The following is a 23673-nucleotide window of genomic DNA, read 5'->3' as shown; positions in this document are numbered from 1 at the left end:
CGGATGGGATACAAAAAGCGTTGCAGATACGGAAAAAAGTCACGCCAAAAATTGACCATGGATGCAGATCCGTTATGTGCATCCCTGATTAGCGCTCAGCGGGACGCACGGACGGATGGGATACAAAAAGCGTTGCGAATACGGAAAAAAGTCACGCCAAAAATTGAGCAGGGATGCCGATCCGTTATGTGCATCCCTGATCAGCGCTTGGCGGGACGCACGGACGGATGCGATACAAAAAGCGTCGGGGATACGGAAAAAAAAGTCCCGCCAAAAATTGAGCAGGGATGCAGATACGTTATCTGCATCCCTGATCAGCGCTTGGCGGGACACACGGAAGGATGAGGTGTAAAAATGGACAGGGGGATACAGAAAAAAAAAAAAAAGTTATACTCACAGTACCCAGAGGAGTAGCAGGAGGAACAGAAGGCAAGCAAGATAGACATCTGTACAGGAGCAGCAGGCAGATCAGCAGAATGCCCAGGAAGGACCCAGCGATGGAGGCAGATGTGATCGGGCCGGTGAAGACAGGTAAGAGGACGTCGGGGGAGAGCAGAGGGGGAGAGGGGGGGGGGGAGAGCAGAGGGGGAGACCGGAGCGGGAGCTGCAGAAGCAGAATAGAGATAATGGGGGAGGCAGTCAGATCGCGGGGGGAGCAGATCGGGATGTCGGGGGGGGGGGGCAGATCGGGATGTCGGTGGGGCAGATCGCAGGGGGGCACGGGCAGGGGCTAACACGGGAGCGCGCAGGGGCACCACGGGAGCGCACACGGGCTGAAAGGTGAGCACAGTACTCACGTGCAGCAGGAGCGGTGACCTCAGCTACGGCGGCGGCAGCAGCAGCGGCGGTGGCGTGGTACCACAAGTACCAGCCACGCTGCAGATATGTTGGGGGAGGGCTCGCAGGCCAGCACAGGCCTGGGGAGGCGGCCACCGGCAGATCAGACCGCCCCACTGCACACTGATTGGAGCGATTGCGCGTCATAGCACGATCGCTCCAATCAGTGTTGCAGGGGCTGGGGGCCACATGCTTGAGGTCCACCTATGATATGCTGCAGCAGCTGCGGCATCTCATAGCTGGATCTCACAGTATCGCACTAATTCGGGCATTATTTTTGCCGAAATTAGTGCGAATGATGTGGTTGGCGGTTCAGATTTGAACAGCCAATCACATCGATCGTCGATAGGGGGTGGCGATGCCACCCTCCCTGGGGTCAAGCAAAGGTCCCCTGCTGTAAGAAACAGCAGGGGACATCATTTAAAAGCCGTTGCTATGGCCGCGGCAATCAAATGAAGTTTAGGCCGTAAAATTACGTCCCTGGTCGTTAAGTCACGTTAAAATAGGACGTCATTTTACTGCCCGCGGTCGTGAAGGGGTTAATCAATTCAGGACCCCAATTTCAATAAAATCAATGGATGCTCGCCTCCCATTGTGGTCTTGTTCTAACGATGTCAGTGCTGCTGTTCCCGGAGGGTGACGTGCCATTACTTTGTCACATGTGCGCTGTCTGGCAGCAGATCATAAATATTCCATCAGTCCGGACGGCCGACTTTTATTGTAAATGGGGTACTGAATTGATTACGCAGGAGTGTCCCGTAATGGACAACTGCTTTAGATAAATAAAAATAAAAAGCATTCCTTATTTTGTAAAAAATGAACAAAATACACCAATTTGGAGAACGTGGTTCACAAGGCATCAAAAAAATATCCCAAGGCACAGAAAAGTGGCTTTAAAAAAGCCAAATAATAAATAGGACCCTTATTACTTGTCCTGTAGTTATTAATGTGAAATACCCTTTTGGCCATATTCTGGAACATTAACATGAATTTAATATTTTTTTTATGATGTATATTTGTCATGATGGTATATTTGCATAAATCCACAAATCTAAAGATCCTGCTGCTAATTTTCTATCTAGAGGACGCACTCAGCATTCAGTAAGAGCAGCTATCATGAGAATATTGGTCTTTTCAAAGAGGATCCCCTTGGTCAGTTTAGGTCTTGGGGGTCAAAAGTTGTTTTTTATTGTTTTTTCCCCTTAATACTTTGCTATTTTTATAGTAATGCGCCTGTATATGGTAGTCGATGTTAGTAGGGGGTTACTCAAAATGAAAAAATGTTCTCCAGCAATTGCTGCATAACTGTTGCTAATTTCACAATTTTCCACCACATTGTACTGGTTTACTCTCTTTGGCTGCATATAGTTTATAATAATATAGCAAATATAAAATCCCAGTACATTTTTTCCAAGGAAGATAAAGTCCAAATAATAAATTATTTCAAACAAAACTATTAATGTTACCTCTTTGCACAAGAATGTGAACAAAATCTTCTTGATCTCAGGAACTTGGTTGGATAGTCTGTCTTTCCACAAAACTCACACGCCAACATTTCACATTCCAGTTCATTGACACCTTCTGCTGAAAAATGAACCAAACACAATGTTGTACAGCTTAACTTACCAAACATATAATATTTCATTAAAATAAGATGCAAATCCACTTTAATGGAAAAATGTAATGAAACCGGATCTATGGATTTTCAGCAATTCACCATACCAGAAAAAGAAAGTTCAGTGCAGTTACATGTGCAAAACTCAATCTCTAATCGTAACCTGCAAACTTTAACAATAGGATTTAGAGGTTCAAAAAAACACCGATGGCCGGGAATGACCAATGTTCATTTCAAGCTGCGTGGCAGGTGGTACCACTAATATTGTCAAATGCCTTTTTTTCTGCACCAGATTACAAGGACAAATGCAACTTCACATCACCAGACCGCCAGGGGTACAGGTATACCGTATTTTTCGGACTATAAGACGCACCGGACCATAAGACGCACCCTGGTTTTAGAGAAGGAAAATAGGAAAATTAAAATTTTAAGCAAAAAATGTGGTCATGACACACTTATGGGGCGAGGATCTGCTGCTGACACACTATTATGGGGGTAATGTCCCCAAATTCTCTAGTAAGGTACCCCATCCTGGTAATGATTGTCCTGCCTTGTATATAATCCCCATCCTTATATTTATTTTTATATATATATATGTGTGTGTGTGTATGTATGTATGTGTGTGTCCCTCATCCTGCTATATGTGCCTCATCCTGCTATAGGTCTCTCATCCTGCTATAGGTCCCCCATCATCCTCCTATATGTCCCCCATCATCCTGCTATATGTCCCCCATCATCCTGCTATTTGTCCCCCATCATCCTGCTCTATGTGCCCCATCATCCTGCTCATATGTGCCCCATTATCCTGCTCATGTGCCCCATTATCTTGCTCATATTTGCCCCATCATCCTGCTCATGTGCCCCATTATCCTGCTCATATTTGCCCCATCATCCTGCTCACATGTGCCCCATCATCCTGCTCATATGTACCCCATCATCCTGCTCATATGTGCCCCATTATCCTGCTCATATGTACCCCATCATCCTGCTCATATGTACCCCATCATCCTGCTCACATGTGCCCCATCATCCTGCTCATATTTGCTCCATCATCCTGCTCACATGTGCCCCATCATCCTGCTCATATGTGCCCCATCATCCTGCTCACATGTGCCCCATCATCCTGCTCACATGTGCCCCATCATCCTGCTCACATGTGCCCCATTATCCTGCTCATACATACCCCATCATCCTGCTCATATGTACCCCATCATCCTGCTCATATTTGCCCCATCATCCTGCTCACATGTGCCCCATCATCCTGCTCATATGTTCTCCATCATCCTGCTTACATGTGCCCCATCATCCTGCTCATATTTGCCCCATCATCCTGCTCACATGTGCCCCATCATCCTGCTCATATTTGCCCCATCATCCTGCTCATATTTGCCCCATCATCCTGCTCATATTTGCCCCATCATCCTGCTCACATGTGCCCCATCATCCTGCTCATATTTGCCCCATCATCCTGCTCACATGTGCCCCATCATCCTGCTCATATTTGCCCCATCATCCTGCTCATATTTGCCCCATCATCCTGCTCATATGTGCCCCATCATCCTGCGGAACACACATAAAAAAAATAAAATAAACATTTATATTCACCTTTCCTCGCTCCACGCAGCGTCGCTCCTCCTCCGTCTGTGCCGGCAGCGCAGCTCCAGCCAGCCACGCTCCCTGCTGGACCACGATCTCCTTCTGTCTGTGCCGGCGATGCTGTGTGGACACGTGCGCACAGCGATGACGTCATCGCTGTGAGCCCCGTTAGTCTCTACACAGCGCGGCCGGCAATCAGGAGGACATCGCGGTGCTGCGGGGAACGGTGAGTAATGTGCACTGATTCACTGCACCCCGCGCTGATGATGATGTGCGGGGAGCAGTGAATACAGCCGCACATGATCACTCCTGGCTGTAGTTGCCAGGGGTGATCACGGCTGGCTGTTTACTTCGCGCGCGTCCCCGCTCATCACCCCGCCCACCTGTCGGCGCTGAGAGATGGGCGGGAGGATGGGCGTGCATATGTAATGAGCGGGCCCACGTGGTCACGGCAGGCGCTGCTGCTGCCTGCTCGTGCCCCCGATGACCCGCTCCACCGCAGCACCCTCATTCCCCGCAGCCATGCCTTACATTCAGACCATTAGACGCACCCCCCACTTTCCCCCAACATTTGGGGGGAAAAAAGTGTGTCTTATGGTCCGAAAAATACGGTAAGCACTTTCACTAAACTAGACCACCAGGGGTACAGTCATAAGTCCATTCACTTCACCAGATCACCTGAGTTACAGACAAAAGAACATTCACTGCACCAGACAACCGGGGACACATACAAGTGCATCTCAATAAATTAGAATATCAGCAAAAGGTTAATTTATTACAGTAATTCAATACAAAAAGTGAAACACATATATTATATAGAGTAATTTACAGTGATCTATTTCAATTGTTATTTCTGTTAATGTTGATGATTATGGCTTACAGCCAATGAAAACCCACAAGTCATTATCTCAGAAAAGTAGAATATTATATAAGACCAACTGAAAAAATCTTTTAAACTCAAAAATGTTGAGCCTACTAAAAAGTCTGTACAGTAAATGCACTCAATACTTGGTCGGGGCTCCTTTTGCATGAATTACTGCGTCATTGTGGTGTAGCATGGAGGCGATCAGCCTGGGGCACTATTGAGGTGTTATGGAAGCCCAGGTTGCTTTGATAGCAGCCTTCAGCTTGATGATATTGATGATATTCTAATTTATTGAGATGCACTTGTACATAGGCCCTTTATATTATACCAGACCATCAGAAGTACACACAGTAATTTAGATATCAGCACTTTCAGTAATTTCAGGAATATGGTGTAACGTAATCGCTACTGGACAGTGAAGCAGGAGAATTGTGTTATTTGGATCAAAGAAACACATTTCCTTATCTGGCAATATGGTGAGTTAGGGAGACCACAAAAAGCTACATACTACTTAAGCAAAAAGATTTGGGGAACTATAGTCCAGCAGCAATGTTGGTTGTCCAAAGTATTATGAATCTCCTACTACCTGCCATATCCCTCTGATTAGTATGCTGCCATGCTGCGGTTAGTAGATGTTTTGCATGACTCTGGTCTAGAAAATCTTTTTCTTTGTCGCTCCATTGGGAGACCCAGACAATTGGGTGTATAGCTTCTGCCTCCGGAGGCCACACAAAGTATTACACTTTAAAAAGTGTAACCCCTGCCCTCTGCCTATACACCCTCCCGTGCATCACGGGCTCCTCAGTTTTATGCTTTGTGTGGAAGGAGGCAACCGGAGCCTCGGTCACTAGTGGGCCCCTCGGCTCAGGTAGAATCCCTTGCTCCCCCTGTCCAGGCGGCAGGGACAGAGTTTGCAGTTTTTGCTGAAAAACTCTCTGAGTCACTCTCACAATCCATGGCTCAGTCTATGGACAAATGGTCTGCCAAGCTGCTTGAAGCTTTGCAGTCCAGACCGGTCCCTACACAGGCCCCGGGCCCTGTTGGATCTTCACCCCCAGGCCCCTCTCTGCCCGCGCCGCAGCACGTTCCCAGGGGGGGCCCTAGGTCTCACGTGGAGGACTCCGGCCCGGACCACAGTCCCAGGCCGGCTAAGCGGGCACGCTGGGAATCTTCCCCGACTTCTTCACGCTGCTCAGGTTCCCAGCGTGAGGACTCTCTGGAGGACGAGGCGGACGTCGCTGCTCAGGGCTCTGACACTGACGTTGCCCTCAATCTTGATACACCTGAAGGGGACGCCATAGTAAATGATCTTATCTCGTCCATCAACCAGGTGTTAGATATCTCTCCCCCACCGCCACCTGTGGAGGAGTCGACTTCTCAGCAGGAGAAACACCAGTTTCGGTTCCCTAAACAAACACGGAGTGCGTTTTTCGATCACTCTAACTTCAGAGATGCTGTCCAGAAGCCCAGAGCGGTTCCGGACAAGCGCTTTACTAAGCGCCTTACTGACACACGTTACCCCTTCCCTTCTGACGTTGTTAAGGATTGGGCTCAATGTCCCAAGGTGGATCCCCCAGTCTCTAGATTGGCGGCTAGATCTGTGGTATCGGTTGCAGATGGATCATCGCTAAAGGATGCCACTGACAGGCAGATAGAGCTCCTGATGAAATCCATCTATGAAGCCACGGGCGCGTCTTTTCCCCGGCCTTTGCAGCCGTGTGGGCACTACAAGCTATCTCAGCTTGTCTGGCTGAGATTAATGTGGTTACACGTAATTCTGCTCCGCAGGTTACGTCTTTGACTTCCCAGGCGTCAGTTTTTTCTTCCTACGCCATGAACGCAGTTTTAGACTCTGCTAGCCGTACAGCGGTGGCATCTGCTAACTCTGTGGCAGTCCGCAGGGCCATGTGGCTGCGCGAATGGAAGGCAGATTGGGCCTCCAAGAGGTTCTTAACCGGTTTGCCGTTTGCTGGCGACCGATTGTTTGGCGAACGATTGGATGAGATTATTAAGGAATCTAAGGGAAAGGACTCCTCCTTACCCCAGTCCAAACCAAAGAGACCTCAGCAACGACAGATACAATCGAGGTTTCGGTCCTTTCGTCCCTCCGCCAAGCCCCAATCCTCTTCGTCCAGCAGGCCGGAGAAAGGCCGGAGGAACTCATATGGTGGCGGGCTAAGTCACGCCCCCAAAAGGCCGCAGGAGGCACTGCTTCCAAGGCGGCCTCCTCATGACTCTCGGCATCCCCGAACCGCATCCTCGGTCGGTGGCAGGCTCTCCCGCTTTTGCGACGCCTGGTGGCCACATGTTCAAGACCGATGGGTGAGAGACATTCTGTCTCACGGTTACAGGATAGAGTTCAGCTCTCGTCCTCCGACTCGTTTCTTCAGAACATCTCCGCCCCCCGAGCGAGCCGATGCACTTTTTCAGGCGGTGAACGCTCTGAAAACAGAAGGAGTTGTGATCCCTGTTCCCCTCCAGGAACATGGTCGCGGCTTTTACTCCAACTTGTTTGTGGTGCCAAAGAAGAACGTCTAGTTCCGTCCCGTTCTGGACCTCAAACTACTCAACAGACATGTGAGCACCAGACGGTTTCGGATGGAATCTCTCCGCTCTGTCATCGCTTCAATGTCACAAGGAGACTTCCTAGCATCAATCGACATCAAGGATGCTTATCTCCATGTGCCGATCGCACCCGAACATCAACGCTTTTTGCGCTTCGCCATCAGGGACGAACACCTTCAGTTCGTGGCATTGCCTTTTGGCCTGGCGACAGCCCCACGGGTGTTCACCAAGGTCATGGCATCTGTTGTGGCGGTCCTACACTCTCAGGGACACTCGGTGTTTCCCTACTTAGACGATCTTCTGGTCAGGGCACCCTCTCAGTTGGCGTGTCAAAACAGCCTTTCCGTCGCTCTGGCGACTCTCCAGCAGTTCGGATGGATCATCAACTTTCCAAAATCCAAGTTGACACCGACCCAATCACTTCAGTGGTGGCTCCTTCCCAACTCTCTGTCGCAGGGGAAATCCTTCCTACCCCCCACCTGGGCTGTGGTCACGACGGACGCGAGCCTGTCAGGGTGGGGGGCGGTTTTTCTCCACCACAGGGCTCAGGGAACCTGGACTCTGATAGAGTCATCCCTTCAGATCAATATTCTGGAGATAAGGGCAGTGTATCTAGCCCTATTGGCCTTTCATCGGTGGCTGGAGGGCAGGCATATCCGAATCCAGTCGGACAACGCCACAGCCGTCGCGTACATCAACCACCAAGGCGGCACTTGCAGTCGTCAAGCCTTCCAGGAAGTCCGACGAATTCTGCAGTGGGTGGAAGCCACAGCTTCCACCATCTCCGCAGTTCACATCCCGGGCGTAGAAAACTGGGAAGCAGATTTTCTCAGCCGTCAGGGCATGGACGCGGGGGAATGGTCTCTTCACCCAGACGTGTTTCGAGAGATCTGTCGCCGCTGGGGAACGCCGGACGTCGATCTCATGGCGTCACGGCACAACAACAAAGTCCCGGCATTCATGGCCCGGTCTCAAGATCACAGAGCTCTGGCGGCGGACGCATTAGTTCAGGATTGGTCGCAGTTTCGACTTCCCTATCTGTTTCCTCCTCTGGCGATGCTCCCCAGAGTGCTGCGCAAAATCAGATCCGACTGTCGTCGCGCCATTCTCGTCGCTCCAGATTGGCCGAGGCGGTCGTGGTACCCGGATCTGTGGCATCTCACGGTGGGTCAACCGTGGGCGCTCCCAGACCGCCCAGACTTGCTGTCTCAAGGGCCGTTTTTCCATCTGAATTCTGCGGCCCTCAACCTGACTGTGTGGCCATTGAGTCCTGGCTCCTAGCGTCCTCAGGGTTATCTCAAGATGTCATTGCCACTATGAGACAGGCCAGGAAACCAACGTCCGCCAAGATCTATCACAGGTCTTGGAGGATCTTCTTATCCTGGTGCTCTGACAAGGGTTTTACTCCCTGGCCCTTTGCCTTACCCACTTTTCTTTCATTCCTTCAATCCGGAATGGACAAGGGTTTGTCTCTCGGCTCTCTCAAGGGACAAGTATCGGCGCTTTCCGTATTTTTTCAAAAGCGGCTAGTCAGGCTTCCGCAGGTCCGCACGTTCCTGCAGGGAGTTTGCCACATAGTCCCACCTTACAAGCGTCCGCTGGAACCCTGGGACCTCAACAGGGTGCTAACGGCTCTTCAGAAACCACCTTTCGAGCCGCTGCGGGAGGTCTCTTTATCACGTCTTTCGCAGAAGGTGGCTTTTCTAGTGGCAGTTACATCGCTCCGTAGAGTGTCGGAGCTGGCAGCGCTGTCATGCAAAGCCCCCTTCCTGGTTTTTCACCAGGATAAGGTGGTTCTGCGTCCTGTCCCGGAATTTCTCCCTAAGGTGGTATCCCCGTTTCATCTCAATCAGGATATCTCCTTACCTTCATTTTGCCCTCATCCAGTTCACCAATGTGAAAAGGATTTGCACTCGTTAGATTTAGTGAGAGCACTCCGGCTCTACGTGTCTTGCACGGCGCCCCTGCGCCGTTCAGATGCGCTCTTTGTCCTTGTCGCTGGCCAGCGTATGGGTTCGCAGGCTTCCAAGTCAACCTTGGCTCGATGGATCAAGGAACCGATTCTTGAATCCTACCGTTCTTCTGGGCTTCCACCTCCTTCAGGGTTGAAAGCCCATTCTACCAGAGCCGTGGGTGCGTCCTGGGCACTGCGGCACCAGGCTACGGCTCAGCAGGTGTATCAGGAAGCTACCTGGTCTAGTCTGCACACTTTCACGAAACACTATCAGGTGCATACCTATGCTTCGGCAGACGCCAGTCTAGGTAGGCGAGTCCTTCAGGCGGCTGTTGCCCACCTGTAAGAGGGGGTCGTTTTTCGGCTCTTTTTATCGAGGTATTCTTTTACCCACCCAGGGACTGCTTTTGGACGTCCCAATTGTCTGGGTCTCCCAATGGAGCGACAAAGAAGAAGGGAATTTTGTTTACTTACCGTAAATTCCTTTTCTTCTAGCTCCTATTGGGAGACCCAGCACCCGCCCCTGTTCCCTTCGGGCTGTTGTTCTTTTGTGTACACATGTTGTTCATGTTGAATTGTTCTTTTGGTTCATGGTTTTCAGTTCTCCGAACATCCTTCGGATTGAATTTACCTTAGACCAATTTATAAGTTTCCTCCTTCCTGCTTTTGCACCAAAACTGAGGAGCCTGTGATGCACGGGAGGGTGTATAGGCAGAGGGGAGGGGTTACACTTTTTAAAGTGTAATACTTTGTGTGGCCTCCGGAGGCAGAAGCTATACACCCAATTGTCTGGGTCTCCCAATAGGACCTAGAAGAAAAGGAATTTACAGTAAGTAAACAAAATTCCCTTCTTTGCTCATGTCTACTACGTACAGCAATATAAGCCCTAAGACACACAGCATGAAAATCGGAGCGAGTGGAATGCGATAAAACATCGCATTCCACTTGGACCAATATTACTCTATGGGGCCACTCCCATGAGCGATTATTATCTCAGCCCTAACCGGACCGAGAAAACAGTTGCAGCATGCTGCGGGTGCAATGCGATCCTCTTTCTCTCGCACCTATTCAAGTCTACAGGGCGAGAGAAACATCGCACTGCACTCGCACTACACCGGTGTAATGCGAGTGCAGAGCGAGAATGGCAATAGCCGGCAACAAAGGAGAGAGGGAGATAAATCCTTCCCTCTCCTCCTCAGAGCCGGCCCGCCCCTCCTCAGCGCCGGCCCATCCCCCCGCAGCTGTGGTCTGATCGCATGATCGAAGCTCAGTCACAATGACACTCGCAAGACACTCGGCTCCCGCTGTGCTGCGAGCGTGAGCCGAATGTCATGCGAGGATCGCAGTAGTCCCCGTGTGGTCCCGGCCTATAGGGCCTACTGTAGTCACGTATCAAAGATAATGGTTTGAGGCTATTTTACAGAGTTTGGGACATGTCCTTGTATGTCCCGTTAAGGGTAATATTATTGCTAGAGCTTACACAGACATTTTAGATAAATCTATTCTTCCAACAATGTGAAGACCCTTTCCTTTGCTTAACATGACTGTGCGTCTGTGTACAAAGGAAACTTCAATACAGGGTTGTATAGGTTGATATGGAGGGTGTTGAATGGCTGCACAGAGTACAGATTAATTGGAATTCTGATCAGTGTCTGACCTCACAAATATTCTTTTGGCTGAATAGGTAATAATTCTCACAGACACACTGAAGTCTTAAGAAAAGCTTTCCTAGAAGTGTGAAGACTGGTATAGCCACAAAAGGAGGCCGTATGCCATAATAATGTGTATGGACTTGGAAGCTTTTGTAGGTGTGATAGTTCACATACTTTAACCCACAAGTGTAAACAGTAATATGTACATTGGAGATCAAAATTAGAGAACAATGTATGATCACTTGCTTTTTCGGAAATAATGTAATCTACATTTTTAAGGTTTTTTGTAAGGGGTACATCATGCCACTAGAAGTGTTTTACAATCAATCCAAAGTTTATCAACATAAAACCTTTATTTTGCCCAAAACATGATCATAATTAGAGAACAACAATAACTGTAGAACAGAGAGAAATTATAACAAAATGTTCTGAAAGTAACAACAGTCACCAATCTGTAAGAAGTGTACAGGCCTTTGTTTTGAATGACTTCAGCACATCTGCGGCCACAGAACATCACTAGTCTCTCACACTGCTCTGGTGTGATTTTGATCCGCTCGTCTTCCAGTCTGTTCCATAGTTCTTTGACTGTTTTGGGTTTCTTTGCCATAACTTTGTCACCAAGTATTTTCCAGAGGTTTTCTATTGGGTTTAGATCAGGACTCTGGGCTGGCCATTTCATTTTCTATTTCAAGGAACTTTTTTACTTGTTTTGCTGTGTGACAGGGGGCATTGTTCACCATGAAAATTGCTGGTTGATTGAGTGATGAACGCAAGTAAGGAACCACGTGATATTGAAGAAGGTTCTGATACACACTTGCATTCACTCTGCCATGTAGCTGTATGGGTGGTCCAACTCCTGCTGCAGAAAACATTCCCCAAACCATGACACTTCCTTCACCAACTTTCACTGACTTCTTAACACGCTTTGCGTTCAGTCTTTCCCCAGTTTGTTGACGAACATAATGTTTCCCATCAGAGACAAGTATTAAACTTTCTTTCATCACTAAAATGAACTGTGGACCACTTCTCATCTGTCCACACAACAATCCTTTTGATTCTTTCTGCTAATGAGAGGTTTGGTCACTGCAGAGTGGGCTTTCAGTCCAAATGCTCTTAACCGATGTGACACTGTATGATGAGACAGATCTTTACCCTGTTCAGTTCTGAACTACAGAGCAATTCCAGCTGCAGTGTTCAAATGATTACCCATGAAGATTCTATGCGTTATCATGTCCTTTCTTGCATTTGTCTTTCAAGGGCGACCAGCCTTCTAGGGGAACTTGAAAGAATTTGTGATGTTGTAAAGATGCAATATTCTCAAAATCACAGACTTGGAACAACCAACTTCTCTTGCTATGACTGATAGGGTCACCCATTTGGCCTTCATCTGGACATCATGCTGCCGGAGAGTTTCAGTCACTTTGGAACGTCACTCCATTTTTGCAAAGTCAGCGCAAACTGGAAAGTTAGGCTGCCAGATAAATAGGTTTTGTCAGATAATTAAGGAAATTAGCACCAGTTGCCAGATTAACACCAATAACTTGCAGGTATCTGAAAGTGTTCTCTAATTAATTTTGATCAGTGTTCTTTTTCACTTATCTCCTTTACATTTTTATTATGTGCTTAATAATACATTCAATTTATGAAATAAGCTTAAAATACTGCTAGATTACTCATGTTAGGATGTAATCACATAGGACTAAACAATGACCTGAACATTGTGTGTTGTTCTCTAATTTTGATCTTTATTGTATGTAAATGACCTATTTTCTTTCAAAGCTTGCTAGTTTCCAAAAAGAAATGAGGAGTGTAATTTTGAAATCAACAGCTAGCCAAAAAATATAGTTCCAAAGCATCCAAATCTGCCAATTTTGTCATGATGGGCCAACAATTTAATATTTAGTGATGCCTCCAACTCTACCTCAATCTTTGCCAATCTTTTGTTATTCACTGTTTCTCTTGCACAGCAATATTTAAAAAAGAAACATAAAAAAAATGCTAGCATACCCCACACTCATCAGACATGTATCAGAATCTGCCCCTTGCAGTATGCAATCTCTATGCCGTTTCTGCACCTTATTCTAAAAGTTTTTCTTCTTCTTTTAGTTCTGTTCGCACTAAATACGTCGCACAAAAGGTTCTTTCTCGGCCTCATGTTTTGTCCTTTTTTTATATCTTTATATTAGCCACAATTAGTCTGTAATTTTTTTTATACACATATTTTTCATCTTAGTTTTCAAATGATAAAAGATTCCCCCATCCCGATCATGGCACTAATTGTATAATTGTATCTTAGTAAGGTTTCCTAAACTAAGCAACCCATGAGCAGCTTTATTCCAAGAATGGAAATGTAAAGCTACTGTTGGGTTGGGTCACATGAGCGTATAAATTGGAGGAGTGCTATCCTTCTTTTTTTATCTGATAGCCCTCGGACCAATGCTATTCAAAAGGGCAGAGTCGATGTCCAATTTTTTGCACTGACAGAATCTCTCAGGGAAAATAAAATGGCAGCATTTGTCAGTTTCACTCTTATATCGGATGCCCCTCACCCCTTCAAATCTATGGGTGCGTGGAAAACATTTAACTCAACTCGGATTTTATCCAACTTCAGTCCAATTTCCGAGGACTCACACAATGGAAAAGAGAAATTTTGTTTTCCATCTTCTCAGAGTGCGCTCCAATTCTCTCATCTTAGCGAATCGGATCACACTATGCTGACGCTCACGAAACTCAGATCACAATTTTATCAAAGTGTCATAAGCATAATCGGCCCAAGTCTCTCAAAAAAGAGAATCTAGGGTCATGTGAACCTGCCCTTAAACTGTGTTGTTACCTGCCATTAAAGCTCCCAACATTTCTGCATGATGTCACCTTTGATTGAGCCCATAGTGACAAGTCAGAAGTTTTGATCAGTGGGGTTTTGAGTGTAGAGACCTGAACCAATCACTGAACTGAAGGGACAGAAGAACTCAACTAAACAATGTACCCTATTGGGTAAGTCACGTGATTTTATGTCCATGAAACACAGACTGCTTGGATCCAATACCCAGCCAGACCGCTGGGTCTCTTAACCTAATCTCTCTGCCTTATTTATACCTGAGAGAGTCAGCTCAAGATCTGTGAAAACAACTTAAGTCAATGATTCGTATACCGTATGCCTTCCTGATGACAGCTAAGTAAAGACAATTATAGCTGAAGGGCCACAATACAATAAATGGGGTCTACAAACTTGAATCCTCACTAAAGAAAACTTCTGTCGTGTCACTTCTGCAAATCAGAAGCATCAGGATAAGACAGGTAGACATTCAACAAATGCTAGCGGAAAATACTTACCACTGGATTGATGTAATCTGCCAGCTTTATACTTGTCTCAAAAATTATATATTCCATGTAATGGCCGGCTTCCCTAGCAATAAACAGGGGTCCTCCTGAAACCTCCTGTGAGCTTATAATATAGCATTACCTGCCTGCACCTCACCTGCTAAATTCCAGTGTAAGATCTTCATAGAAGAAGCGCTTTTTCCTGGGCCTTGCTTTTGGGACTTCTGTTTGGGGGGTACACCATTAAAACTAGGATTAGGGAGAATACCTTATGAAATTAAGAGAAACATTACTGCCCCAAATTATTACACTTGACTTGGAAAAAAAATATCTACTTGCAGGAAGACTAATTGATTGCATAAAAATAAAGCAAAGCTTTGGAGAAAAGTAGCAGTTCTTTGCATTATTAAGTGGGAAATTCCACCAGGTTTTCATGGACAGACTGCACAGACTATGCCACAATGTATAGCTTCCCTAATGTCAACATTAAAACATAATCATTTTGAAACTTTTGTGGATCACTGCTCAAGAGAGCGCCTTTTGTCATCCTCTAGGCCAAAGCTTAAATTACCACTACAGTGTTTTAAAAAAATTTTTTATTTCACCATTGGAGTGGTGCTTTAAATCTAAGGCGGGCTTTGCACACTACGACATTGCAGGTGCGATGTCGGTGGGGTCAAATTGAAAATGACGTACTTCCGGCATCGCATGCAACATCGTAGTGTGTAAAGGCTCGATGATACGATTAACGAGCACAAAAGCGTCGTAATCGTATCATCGGTGCAGCGTCGGCGTAATCCATGATTACGCTGACGTGACGGTCCGATGTTGTTCCTCGTTCCTGCGGCAGCACACATCGCTGTGTGTGAAGCCGCAGAAGCGAGAAACATCTCCTACCGGCGTCACTGCAGCTTCCGTAGGATATGCGGAAGGAAGGAGGTGGGCGGGATGTTTACATCCCGCTCATCTCCGCCCCTCCGCTCCTATTGGCCGCCTGCCGTGTGACGTCGCAGTGACGCCATACGACCCGCCCCCTTAATAAGGAGGCGGGTCGCCGGCCAGAGCGACGGTCGCAGGACAGGTGAGTCCATGTGAAGCTGCCGTAGCGATAATGTTCGCTACGGCAGTTATCACATGGATATCGCAGTTGCGACGGGGGCGGGGACTATCGCGCTCGGCATCGCAGCATCGGCTTGCGATGTCGCAACGTGCAAAGCCCGCCTACGTCTCCCGTTAATCTGTGATGATTTGTGACCTGTTGGTAGCTCCTAGTCTATAAGAGCCTCATTCTTGCTCTCATAGACTTGTATTGAGACCTTGTGACGTAATTTCTAACTTGTGGCCAGCCAGCTCTTAGGGGTACTTTGCAAGTTGCAACATCGCTACTGCGATATCGTTGGGGTCAAATCGAAAGTGACGCACATCCGGCGCCGGTAACGACGTTGCAACGCCTGTAAAGCCTAGATGCGCTGATAAGTGATCGCAAAAGCGTCGTAAATCGGTGATCTGTGTAGCGTCGGACATTTCCATAATGTTGCACCAATAGGAGATACGATGTTGTTCCTCATTCCTGCGGCAGCATACATCGCTGTGTGTGAAGCCACAGGAGCGAGGAACATCTCCTTACCTGCCTCCACCGCCAATGCGGAAGGAAGGAGGTGGGTGGGATGTTTACGTCCCGCTCATCTCCGCCCCTCCGCATCTATTGGCCGCCTGCCGTGTGACGTCGCTGTGACACCGCACGACCCGCCCCCTTAGGAAGGAAGCGGTTCGCCGGCCAGAGCAATGTCGCAGGGCAGGTAAGTGCGTGTGAAGCTGCCATAGCGATAATGTTCGCTACGGCAGCTATCACAAGATATCGCATGTGCTACAGGGGCGGGTACTATCGCGCTCGGCATCGCTATCATCGGCTAGCGATGTCGCAGCGTGCAAAGTACCCCTTACAGTCACAAGAAGGCGCTGCAGGATAGGAGCGACGCAGAAAAAAAGTTGACAAAACCAGAGGGTAAATATAAGTTTGGTGGCAGGGGACTTGGGTTTAAAGCACTACTCCAGTGATAAAAAAAAAAACTTACTGTAGTGGTGCTATAAAGGGATTTTCCATAACTGTGATATTGATGACCAATTCTTATGGTATTAAATAGGTCATCAATATTAAATTGGTGGCAGTCTGACACCCAGCCACACCACAAATCAGCAGCTACCAGCTCCGACTGGAACGTCATCACTGCAGCTCGTCACACTGTTTAGTAGCCACTCCCAGATACAGCAGATCAGCAGCTGTTCAGGTGAATAGGAGCTCATCTGCAGAACCAGCAGCATCCACTGAACAGCATGACAGAGCTGCAGTGCTCTACTCCAAATGTTTTTTTTTTTTACATCCGGCCAAAGCTGGTAGCGGCTAATAATGTAGTGTCGGACTTCAACTGATCTGAAATTCATTACATATCCTGAGAAAAGGTTATCAATATAATAGTAGTGGACAACAACTTTAAAGAAACACTCCCATGAACATATATTTTTTATATCTAATGTGCAGTGTGAATGTATTAATATACTCATATATGCAAGTCTATGAACATCAAAATGAGGCTCCATATACTTACATTGTATTGAGTGAGCCAGAAAGCCTGAAGAGTAGTGATCTAACTGAGAAAAGGAGCAGAGAGGCACTAGATCTCGAAGAAGGCAGCATAGGTGAATATATGAACACACGCACTACATTAAATACATATATATACAAGTTTAATGAAAAAATAAACTTCATGGGAGGTCTTCTTTAATCCTGTGCCGAACCACAGCCTATGGAGGTCTGCACAGGAAAATCTCCATCTACTGGATATTATGCTCAGGAGTACACTTTAGAATACAGAAGAACAACATTGAGGACAGTGGCATACCGCCAAGAGAGGCAGATCACGCGACTGCTATGGGGCCCGTGAGTCAGGGGGACCCGGTGCCAACACTGGCAACATGCCCCCCTCCGATGGGCCCCCCACTGAGGAGTACACTTTCAATTGTATCGGCATCAGAGATGCCGATACAATTGAAAGCAGTGATGAGAGAGTGAGAGGAACGCTCCCTATCTCATCATTCTCACGTTGTGTCTGCGCTCTGACAGCTCAGCACAGAAGTGTGTGATGACATCATTCCTGTGCGCGCTTCTGTGCTGAACTGTCAGAGCGGCAGAACAGTGGACACGCTGAGGAGACCAGAGCAGCGGGGGAATGAGGAGACGTGAATATGTACTTAATCACAGTGGCTAGAGTACTATCGGGGCTGCATACTTCTATAAGAGGGTTGCATAAAAGTATATGAGGCTGCATATTACTATATGTTGGTGCACAATACTATACGGGGTCGCACAATATGGGGTGCACTACATGGGGCCAGCATACAAGTATAATGAGAAATATAAGGGGTGCATACTACTTTATGGAGGAATATAAGGGGTGTATACTACTATATGGAGAAATATAAGGTATGCATAATACTATATGGGGAATATGGGGGCTGCAAATACTATATAGCAGAATATGAGGTCTGCATAATACTAAATGGAGGAATATGTGGGCTGCATTATATTATATGATGCAATATGAGGTGCATTATAATATATGGATAACTATAGGTAGTGCATTATAATATATGAAGGACTATGCAGTGTGCATTATAATATATGGATAACTATCGGGAGTGCACTATAATATATGAAGGACTGTGGAGTGCATTAAACTATATGGAAGACTATGGGGGAGCATTTAAACACATGGAGGACTATGGGTTGCATTAGACTATACGGAAGACTTTTTGGGGCCCATTATACTATATGGAGGACTATGGGAGAGCACATTATGCTATATGGAGGACTATATGTGGCCCATTATACTATACAGAAGGCTTTGTGGGGTCCATTATATTATTTGGAGAGCTATGAGGGAGCCTTTATAAAATTGTATCTACAGTTATTTGAGGGACATTATATTGTAGGCAAGCATATATACAACGTGAAGGTTTTTGTGGGGCCAGCATACTGCATGGAGGGCTGTGTGGGGGCCAATATACTATTTGGAGGGATAGTAGGGGCCATTATACTGCATGGAGGGCTGTGTGGGCAGTCACAGTTGGGGATCTTACTGTGTCAGAGTCACCGTTCATTGCCAGGGTCATCATACTCTGCTTGTGGAGGGTACTATTGAGGAATATTCTGTGGGGTATCATACAGTGTGTGTTTGTTGTCATCATAGTTTATGGCTGCAAAGAAAGGGGAATCTAGGGACTGCAATAGGATGGAAATTACTTTGCAATAAGGGCTGTAAGGTTGTGAAGTATTCTTCTGTTACCCAGCTGAATATGCTTATTATTTTTTTATTTTTTTTTTTGGGGTGGGTGGGGGCCAATTAAAAATTCTGCTATGGGGCCCCATAATTTCTATGTGCGTTCCTGACTGAGGAGCTCTGGAATGGCAGCTTTGAGGAAAATTAAACTTTGTAAATTGTAGCACGCCATATCTAAAGGCAATAGCTTTTCTTTCATTTCACTTTAAGAAACATATCTAGGAAATGGCTACAAAGCGATAAGCATAAAGTCATACGGCATAGTCTGTGAAGAACATTCCCACCTCTACGAAATGAGACTTATCCGCAGCAAATGTAGAGTGAACCGATAATTGGGACCTGAGGGGTAATAGGAAAACTATTCCTTGTACGTTTCAGATCCTACAGATTATTTTCATATTGAAATTTTGAATGCGGGAAGCGAAAATACAGCTATGTAATGAGAACGTACTAACAATGTTCTTGTGGTTTTAGTTTGGGAAACAGGAAATAACTGTAGTCTTTTACCACTATGAGCTCCTGAGTACCGAGGTCTCTCTATATCTTATGTAGTATGAAATTAGGAAATCCTTGGTTGTACCAATGGAAGGCAGAAACCTTCTGACAATTAATAAAAAGGAGGAAAAGGAAAATAAGAAACACAGACTAACCATCAGCTGTTAGATCGTCTACATCAGAGTCAGTGGAGTTATCTGGAAGCTTGGCTGTACTCTGAATATCCGACTCCATGTCTGTAAGGTTCATCATCTGTTCATCAAGTGGTAGTTGCCCTTTGGTAAGTTCATCTACCATTAGAGAAGATTGACTGACCTAGAATATAAAACGAAGTGTCTTAAAGGGAATTTGTCACCAAGTTTTTGCTATGTAATCTGAGAACAGCATAATGAGATTCTGATGCCAGCAATGCTGTAATCTTCTCTGCTGCAGATAGAGCAGTGCTCTGAATGCTGAGCTGTGTAAAAACACTGCAAACACCGCTGATTGTCAGTTTTCCGTGTACACTGTACATTGCTGAACTGTGTATAACCCAGGCTCACTCCCCTGATTAGCAGTTGTTTGTCAATGTACAGAGAAAACAGCCAATCAGTGGTGTTTGTTGTGTTGTAAGGGGGTGTAAAGCTCGGCCGCCCCAGACCTGCAAATCAACTGTGTATGAAATGCAATATTTAAAGTTTATGTTATAGTGTAATGTGTTTAAATGGCCACTAGGTGGCCACAATGTGTAAGCTGCTTCCCTGGTTACTCTTGGGCTAGAGGGAGTTAGTGAAGGGGAGGGGCTTAGTTTGAAAAATAACAGTTAAGAAGTCAGTTAGTGTGAGGTCATTACTAACCAGAAAGACTGTTGTTTCTGCCATGAACAATGAAGCTGAATGGGAGGATGAGGAGCTTAGGGACCCCAATGGGAGCCCGAGTACCAGGGAAGTGGTTGGCTGGCAAAATGTATAAATTATTATCCGTTGCTAATGGAAACCACTTCGGGGAACAAGATTGTGCCGTCCTCAGGCGAGATAAAAAAATGTTTTTGAAGTTGACAAGTAAAAGAAGTTTGGTTGACAGAACTTGTGACAGTGTCAGTGCTTGTGACGCATGAAGAAAAAGTATGATTATTACTGTATTGCACTAAAGTGGTGGTTGGGGTGCAGAGGAAGAACAAAGAACAACAGTATCTGGCCCAACTACAATGGCCCCCGACTGCCCCTTTAACAGTGTTTTACAGAGCTCAGCATTCAGAACAGTGCTAGATATACAGCAGAGAAAACAGAGATTCTAATAAAACTGCAGTCTAGTAAGTGATATGTGGCACCCTATGGTTAAGTAGCCACAGTAACACCTGGTAGGTGCAGGAAGGGATTTCCACATAAGAAGAATTCACATGACACACGCACACAGACCGGACTCATCACAACACTCCACTAAACCGTGGTTAGGGTCTAGAGCAGCTGAACTTGTATGGTGGTGAGCACTACCCTTGAAACGAGCCTGGGGGTGGACCTTAGTGGGTGAGGAGGTGTCTGAGGTGAGTGGGCGGGAAGCCAGTTAGTTCCAGTCAGGGCAAGTCAAAAGAGACAGTTGGCAGAGTCAGTCAAGTCGAGTGAAGTGTGAGAGATGCTGTGTGAGGGTCGTAGGTGAGGCGAGACAGAAAGTGGGCGGAGGGACCAGTTCGGTTCACCCCAGAAGAAGCACCAGAGTCCGAGTCTGCACAGGTTCATTCAGGCCCAGAAGAAAAGACCGGAGAGCGAAGGGGACTTCAGTCTCTTGGCACAGGAACACTTGTGGCACCGCCATTAATAGAGCCAGGGACCACAGCGGAGTTAGTGATACTCAGGAGAACAGTTCTCATCACCTGCTATACAAGTGAGAGATAAAGGAGAGGTCATGGCCAGGTTTTAGACAGCCCAGGGCTTAAACAAACATACAGTAACCAGGAGGCCTCATAACTCACAAATCTTGAAAACCTACCTCCCACCTGACCACAACATCAGTAAAGGTACAGAAAGAAAGACCTGGTGTGTGTGTGTGTGTGTGTGTGTGTGTGTGTGTGTGTGTGTGTGTGTGTGTGTGTGTGATAGTTATTGTTATCAATGGTACAGCTCTCACTATGGACTTAATTTGTCTGAACATGGGGAGCCGCACATCAGTGGCCTTGAAGAAACCGGTATCAAGACTCATGTGGTAAGCTGCCTCCTTGTGTGTAAAATCTTGATCCTTCCTAAGGGCCAAGGGGACATTGCTCCACCTATAGGGAGCGTGACAAATTAGCTGCTTTATCATCACCCAGAGGTCTGCAAGCAGCATCGGTAATGTTACCAGGAACCGTAGGTGGCATCTCAAGACACTTTTATTTTATTTATTTTTACAATCCCCTGAAAACTAAACCCCACGGCCCTGGGTCAGGCAGCTCTTGTCGTCACGAACAGGATTGCGTGCTCGGTGCCTAAGTACTGTGTGCTTATAAACTGGTGAATTGCGCAATAGTAAACTGTCGCCGCCATTAAACCCGCCGTGCACAGGGAGAAAGGGGGCGTGCCAGAAAAAGAGCGCGAAGAAAGCCCGCCATCAGAGCAACGGTTAATCAACCCTGTACTCCATGAAAGAGAAGCGCAGAGCCTGGTAAGGTCCACTAGGGGGGAGCAAGGTGTCATTGATGCTGTAATTATTAACCCAAATCTTCCCCACCATGAAACATCAGCTGGTGGAGAAGCTTCTTCAACTGGCGGAGAAGCCGCAACACCTGGAGCTGTGGTACTGATCATGCCGATCACCCTGCCATGTGTCCCGGGAGCGGCATGGTTCGCGAAGTACGATGGCAAACCAGATACCCTGATAGGATTCAAGAAAAAGATCTGCAATGTACTAGACATGTATGCAATGACTGGCAAACAAAGAGCGTCTGTTGTGCTGAGACAGCCAACAGGTGCAGCAGAGCTTGAGGTAGAGACCTGGTGAGATACAGAACGAGAATCAGTAACTATGATCTTTGAAAAACTAAAAATTGCTTTTGAGACCCGCGCTCAGGCAGAGCTGAGGATGAGGTTTTATAACTGCAGACAAAGGCCGCAGGACAGTATAAGAGACTATGCTTTACGACTTCAAGGAGCACTGCGGACTTTACAACATGTAGTCCCTATCAGTGTGCAGGAAGAGAATAAAATGATGGTTGAGCAATTCCTTGAAGGGTTACCATCATTTCAGGATCGCAAGCAGTTGCGCCTGTGGGCTTTATAACACCCTGATGCAGACTTTGTTGTCATAAAAGACCGGGCCATAAAAGCACTGCAATTCCCTGCAACTACAGACCCTGCTCCTCAGTCATGGCAAGTCAGCACCTCCCCCTTGAGAGTAGAGCCCTGTACCTTAACCACCATGGAGACTAATGGACAGACTGTGACACCAGGTGCTACTGATGATCTACGTTATCAGGTGGAACAGCTGAGTAATGTGGGCTTTACACGAGTCGACCGTTCGTGCGATTTCACGATCGATCGTACCCGCCCCCGTCGTTTGTGCGTCACGGGCAAATCGCTGCCCGTGTCGCACAAAGTCGTGAAACCCCCGTCACACGCACTTACCTGCTGAGCGACCTTGCTGTGGGCGGCAAACATGCTCTTCCTGAAGGGGGAGGGACATTCGGCGTCACAGCGATGTCAAACAGCCGCCGGCCTATAGAAGCGGAGGGGCGGAGATGAGCGGGACGTAAACATCCCGCCCACCTCCTTCCTTCCGCATAGCCGCCGGGAGCCGCAGGTAAGCAGTGTTCATCGTTCCCGGGGTGTCACACAGAGCAATGTGTGCTACCCCGGGTACGATGAACAACCGGCGCCAATTTAATTAAACAATTTTTTAAAACTGAACGACGAGTACACGACTCACGATTTGTGAGCGATACTGCATCGCTCGGAGGTGTCACACGAGACGACGTTGTGAATGATGCTGGATGTGCATCACGAAAACCGTGACCCCGACGATGCATCGCACGATAGCTCGTCTCGTGTAATGCCCGCATAAGGATGTGAATATGATCTTAAAAGCCATGCAGCTCAAGCCAGAACCCAAGTCGTCACAGGAGAAGCAGCTGGCCGACTGCGCTGAGGACGTTCCATGGATGCGAGGGAAGAGGATCTTATCGTTTCGAGGAAGATACAGTGATCGCTACCACTCATCTGGACAACCCATCTGCCTTCATTGCAACAGGTCAGGCCACATCGCCAGAGCATGTACTTTAAACCAGCAACCCCTGGGGCCCAGGGCCAACCCCCAGGAGTAAAGCGACCAGGCCCGTCTGATTGGCGTGATAGATATGTGGGAGGTCGGCCAATCTTGTGCATCACGCTGGACAGTATTCCCACATCTGCATTACTGGACACCGGCTTGCAGGTGACTACCATCCCATTTAACCTTTATAAGAGATTTTTTGTCCGAAACTGAGCTCA

At 47.1% G+C, this 23673-nt stretch overlaps 1 protein-coding gene across 3 annotated transcripts in view; it reads right to left on the bottom strand.

Annotated features, from left to right (window-relative positions):
- Nucleotides 1-23673, bottom strand: part of PHC3 (polyhomeotic homolog 3) — a 163554-nt gene that overhangs the window by 32147 nt on the left and 107734 nt on the right. For 2 of the 3 annotated variants that reach the window (XM_075340637.1, XM_075340639.1), the window contains exons 11-12: nt 19393-19552; nt 2304-2421 (exon numbers count right to left, since the gene is read on the bottom strand). In XM_075340637.1, the coding sequence (XP_075196752.1) occupies nt 2304-2421; nt 19393-19552 (278 nt within the window). The remainder of the gene's footprint in view (nt 1-2303; nt 2422-19392; nt 19553-23673) is intronic. The other variant, XM_075340638.1, reaches the window with a different exon arrangement.

Source organism: Anomaloglossus baeobatrachus, chromosome 3 (assembly GCF_048569485.1).
Source record: "Anomaloglossus baeobatrachus isolate aAnoBae1 chromosome 3, aAnoBae1.hap1, whole genome shotgun sequence".
NCBI classification, from domain to species: Eukaryota; Metazoa; Chordata; class Amphibia; order Anura; family Aromobatidae; genus Anomaloglossus; species Anomaloglossus baeobatrachus.
Note: the sequence above shows the minus strand (reverse complement) of the source record. Positions and strands in the feature narration are given on the sequence as shown.